Source organism: Mizuhopecten yessoensis, unplaced genomic scaffold (genome assembly GCF_002113885.1).
Source record: "Mizuhopecten yessoensis strain PY_sf001 unplaced genomic scaffold, ASM211388v2 scaffold245, whole genome shotgun sequence".
Classification (NCBI taxonomy): domain Eukaryota; kingdom Metazoa; phylum Mollusca; class Bivalvia; order Pectinida; family Pectinidae; genus Mizuhopecten; species Mizuhopecten yessoensis.
This window is the reverse complement of record NW_018403450.1, coordinates 953,199-958,887: the sequence shown is the minus strand read 5'-3', so window position 1 is coordinate 958,887 and position 5,689 is coordinate 953,199. Positions and strand designations below refer to the sequence as shown.

General features: G+C 38.5%; 1 protein-coding gene across 3 annotated transcripts in view; it reads left to right on the top strand.

Moving 5' to 3' along the window:
* Positions 1–5,689, top strand: part of LOC110445346 (cytochrome P450 4F6-like) — a 17,732-nt gene continuing 12,043 nt past the window's right edge. The window contains exons 1-2 of one of the 3 annotated variants that reach the window (XM_021489917.1): positions 1–141; positions 3,612–3,784. In XM_021489917.1, coding sequence (XP_021345592.1) covers positions 3,623–3,784 — 162 coding nt within the window. In that variant the 5' untranslated portion in view covers positions 1–141; positions 3,612–3,622. Of the gene's footprint in view, positions 142–2,473; positions 2,620–3,611; positions 3,785–5,689 lie in introns of those variants that run through there. The other 2 variants (XM_021489926.1, XM_021489910.1) reach the window with 2 other exon arrangements.

Genomic DNA, 5,689 nt, shown 5'->3' with positions numbered 1-5,689 from the left:
GCAATTACCGTGTGTAGGAACTGAACTATTTAAGGATCTGGATAAAACTTAGTATACGCTTCCAAACAATTAACTCCAAAGTCCATGTACATATGAAACGGACAAGAGGCCCACGCTGACCCTGTAGCAGGCGGTTAACAGGTATGTGATGATTTGTGTACAAATACATACGAGCACTGGTACGATCCGAAGTATGTGTAAAGCACTGCTTATGTGTGTGACCATTCATGTATCTAACTAAGCAGCGAGTAGATAGGTCATACCTTTATACCCTGTACACCTGTATACGTGGTGTCTACGGTATGTGTATATACAGAAATAGTTAGCAATTAATACTCGGGAACTCTCTCTTACTACTCATCATATATACTAACACGTCAAATGACACATAGGAAATATCATTGTGGCGCACACTCAACAATCGATCAACGTTTAGCTATAGACGTAAAGTTGGCTGATGTGGACTCGATCATGTGTATGGGGTCCCAAAAGGGGCAAGCGACATTGTATGATGACGCTTCTTTTCTTTTGTGCGCTATTTTCCACGCCTGATATATTGTACCGGTCCCTAGCTCTGTCTTCGGAATCGCCGTCTAACCCCAGGATCTATTCTAATATCATGACTGCATTCGTCTCTTTGTGCCCAGCATTTGTAAATATAGTTTTGGGGTGGGGATCATAACCATTTTAAAGTTATGACCCAGGAGTCAAGTCTGCAAGGGTAGGGCAGACTCTGGGGTCAATTCTATTATCATGACTACATTCGTCTTTATATGCCCAGCATGTGTATGTAGTTTTGGGGTGGGGACTATAACCATTTAAAAGTTATGACCCGGGGGTTAAGTCTCCAATGGTGGGTCAGACCCCGAGGCCATCCTCGAAGGGTGTGTGCATTCATTTCTTTATATTCAGCAATTGTATATATCTTGTTATGGGGTGGGGATATCAACTGTTTCAAAGATATAAACTAAGTCTTTAGGGGTGGATAAATAACCCAGGGCCTATTTTTACATCATGCTTGTGTTTATCTCTTGATGCCCAGCGATGCTACATGTATATATGGTTATGGGGTGGGGATCTCAACTGTTTCAAAGATATAACCCAGAAACTAAGTCCCTAGGGATAAGGAAAGACACCATGGCCTATTTTTAAATTGCGATTGTGTTTATCTCTTGATGTCCAGCAATGCTATATATAGGTATGGGGTGGGGATCTCATCTGTTTTAAAGATATAACCCAGAAACTAAGTCCTTAGGGTGAGTATCTCAACGGTTTCAAAGATATAACGATCCATAACATACAATATTGACCCCAACCTACCACTTGACCCCTTGACCCCAGGGCCATACATTTCATAAATTCAAAGAAGAGCTAGTTGATGATTATAATTGAATGTGTAATTACTCTCTGCTACTCGAAGGAGTAGAGAAGAACATTTTTAAAGATTAACCCATTTTGTACCTACATGTATTTGGCCCCTCCTCTCAGGCCCCTGGTGGTGCAACCCCATACGTTTCATAAAGTCAGATCCCCATGTCCTATATATATAATGATGTTCCAAGTCGAATTTGGTCAAAATTGGCCCAGTAGTTTTGAAGAAGGAAATTTAATATATAAATACATAATTACATAACAAGTACACAATATTGACCCCGCCTACCTCTTGAGTCCTTGAAACCAGGGCCATACATTTCATAAATTCAAAAGAGGGCTAGTTGATGATTATAATTAAATGTGTAATTACTCTCTACTACTTGTAGGAGTAGAGAAGAAGATTTGTAAAGGTGACTCTATTTTTTGCCCTTTTGGCCCCGCGCCTTTCAGGCCTCTGGGGGCGTAGCCCCATACATTTCATAAATTCAGATCCCCATGTCCTAGTCATGTTCCATGTCAAGTTTGGTCCTAATTGGCCCGGGAGAAGATTAAAATGTAAAAAGTTGGCGGACGATAGACGACAGTCGACGGACGAAGTGAGCTAAAAATAGCGACAACATTATATATGTAAAACATCAAATTGAACCAGTTTAAGATTTTAAGCAAAAGTCTGTCAAATACATCAGTATATATCAGATCATCAACTCGCTTACGATTGTTTTGTAATTTGCTTTTAAACCCTCTATTAAGCTTACAATGCTAGAAAATTCTACCTCTACTGCACGTGACATGAATACCCTCCTGGACCAAGTTTAGAGTCTGGTTATCTCACCGAGGTATTAACACATACACTGTGCATGCATTAAATATTCTAAAGCATTGTTAACGTCCGTTTTTCATCAAGGTGATCCCCGTGATCTATATTTAGACATAGAAAGCCGCTGATCAGCTGATTATCCTGTCACAGTTAATTAAGATACAACTCGTCTATCGATCGTAAACTCATGACACCCGTGTCACGTCATCACATCACGTGTAAAAAGCACCAGTTAGGCAATAACCGCGTGTACATATGTTTCTTGTGGCTCTGACCCGGAAGTGAACTATTTAAGGATCTGGATAAAACCAAGTATACGCTTCCATACACTTAACTCAAAAGTCCATGTACATATAAACCGGACAAGACGTCAACGCTGACCCTGTAGCAGGCGGTTAACAGGTTTGTGATGATTTGTGTACAAACTGGTACGATCCGAAGTATTTATATACACAAGTGTGTGACCTGAATTTAAAGCACTGCTTATGTGTCTGACCATTCACGTATCTAACTAAGCAGCGAGTAGATAGGTCATACCTTCTTTATACTCTAACCTGTACACCTGTATACGTGGTGTATATACAGAAATAGTTAGCAATTAATACTCGGGAACTCTCTCTTACTACTCATCATATATACTAACACGTCAGGGGACACATGATGACGCTTCTTTTCTTTTGTGCGCTATTTTCCACGCCTGATATTAATGCACCGGTCCCTAGCTCTGTCTTCGGAATCGCCGTCTGACTCAGAATCACCATCCAACACTTCACTGTCGTTCTCCATCGTCTCGTGTATTCGTTGTAATCTTGTACAATTTGCTTGTATATGAGTATACGAGAACCAAGTATTTTTCAAGTTTAAAAAATATGTCCACGTAATAGAATAAAATCACAAATTGCATTTTCATAAAATGTGTTGCTCCGTTAAAAAGTTGTCATGATAAATAATGAAAAGAAACGGAGGCAGCGTTCTTAAACTTCACATAACTCCAAATGAGAAACCTTACATTAAACGTCGAAACTTTCTGTTTCTATTTTGATCTAAGCGATCGACTTCAAATATTACACGTAAAGCCTGGTTCTCTCCGTTATTATGTAACAGGGGTGTTAAGTTGTTACAACATACCATACCCTAAACTATGTTAGAGTTATCTCCCTTACGGCTACTAGTATATAATGGTTCAAGTGAATGCAAACTCCTGGTCCCAAATTCAATAATTAAGTAGCGTTTGTGAAACAGGCATCTGGCTTTGCAAACATGCTTTAATGAATTGACAAATGATTACGGTACCACTTAATAAACAATGTATTTAACAGTTTTCTTTGCTATACACATTTATATAAAAGGAACGTGTCACATTTACGTGGCATATATGTACATCACTAACTATATATGTACAATACATTAAATGTTTCAGATCATTTCATCATGGACTTCTCCGTTCTAATACTTGGTACTGTATTTTTCATCCTCTTGCTGTGGAAGGGCAGTGCCATAGTCAGAACACATAGAGTAAACAGTGCCTTATTTTCATCTGGGAACTTTTTGTCAATTGGAAAGCGTCATCCAATCTGGGGACATCTTCACTTGGTAAGTGACATCTTCACCTGGTAAGCAATACCAAAATCTGGTAAGCAACATCAACAACTGGTAAGTTACATCAACACATGGTAAGTGACATCAACAATAGGTAAAGGATATCAACAAATGGTATGTGACATCAACAACCTTAAAATAACATCAACAACTATTAAGTGACATCAACACATGGTAAGTGAAATCAACACATGGTAAGTGACATCAACACATGGTAAGTGATATCATCAACTAGTAAGTGACATCAACACATGGTAAGTGAGATCAACACATGGTAAGTGACATCAACAATAGGTAAAGGATATCAACAAATGGTATGTGACATCAACAACCTTAAAATAACATCAACAACTATTAAGTTACATCAACACATGGTAAGTGACATCAACACATAGTAAGTGATATCATCAGCTAGTAAGTGATATCATCAACTAGTAAGTGATATCATCAACTAGTAAGTGACATCAACACATGGTAAGTGATATCATCAATTGGTAAGTGATATCATCAACTGGTAAGTGACATTAACAACTGGTAAGTGATATCAACGCATGATAAATGCAATCAACACATGGTAAATGACATCAACACATGGTAAGTGATATAATCAACTGGTAAATGACATTTTCAACTGATAAGTGACATCCGGGGTTGACATCAACACATGGTAAATGACATCAACACATGGTAAGTGACATCAACACATGTTAAGTGACATCAACACATGGTAAATGACATCATATTCTAGTAAGTGACATCAACAACTGGGACGTGTAAGTGGAATTTTGATTACCTGCACGTTTACGAACATGTGTCAATCATTTTATTCAGATAATACTTTTAAACGGGTTCCTGCTACTTTCCTGAAGTATTTAAGTATTCACTTATATTCTAAATATTTTCTACTGTGCTCCTTAATCTTTTTATTGCAAGACAAAATTTAGAACAGTTATATTTGCAAAGATGATTTATGAAACAGTAATATTGTATGACTTATAAAGCAATGAGACACCCCTTTTTAGGTCACCTGAGCTTTAGCTAAAGTGACCTATTGCTATCCGTTTTCGTCCGTCGTCGTCCGTCGTCCATCGTCCGTCGTCCGTTAACATTTTACGTTTCAAACTTAAAGTCAAGTTCCGCTGGGCCGATTGAACTGAAAGTTAGTAGGAATGATCAGCTTATGGTCCTGACAAAGTGGTGTTATTTTTCAGGTAAATCAGAAATCCAATATGACCGCCACGGGCGCCATTTTTAAAAACTATTTCAAACTTAAAGACAAGTTCTGCTGGGCCGACTGAACTGAAAGTTGGTAAGAATGATCAACTCATGGTCCTGACAAAGTGGTGTTATTTTTCAGGTCAATCAGAAATCCAATAGGGCCGCCACGGGCGCCATTTTGAAAAACTATTTCACACGTAAAGTCAAGTTCTGCTAGACCGATTGAACTGAAAGTTAGTAGGAATGATCAGCTTATGGTCCTGACAAAGTGGTGTTATTTTTCAGGTCAATCAGAAATCCAATATGGCCGCCACGGGCGCCATTTTTAAAAACTATTTCAAACTTGAAAGTCAAGTTCTGCTAGGCCGATTGAACTGAAAGTTAGTAGGAATGATCAGCTTATGGTCCTGACAAAGTGTTGTTATTTTTCAGGTCAATCAGAAATCCAATATGGCCGCCACGGGCGCCATTTTTAAAAACTATTTCAAACTTGAAAGTCAAGTTCTGCTAGGCCGATTGAACTGAAAGTTGGTAGTAATCAACTACTTATGGTCCTGACAAGGTGTTGTTATTTTTCAGGTCAATCAGAAATCCAATTTGGCCGCCACGGGCGCCATTTTGAAAAACTATTTCAAACTTAAAGTCAAGTTCTGCTAGGCCGATTGAACTGAAAGTTGGTAG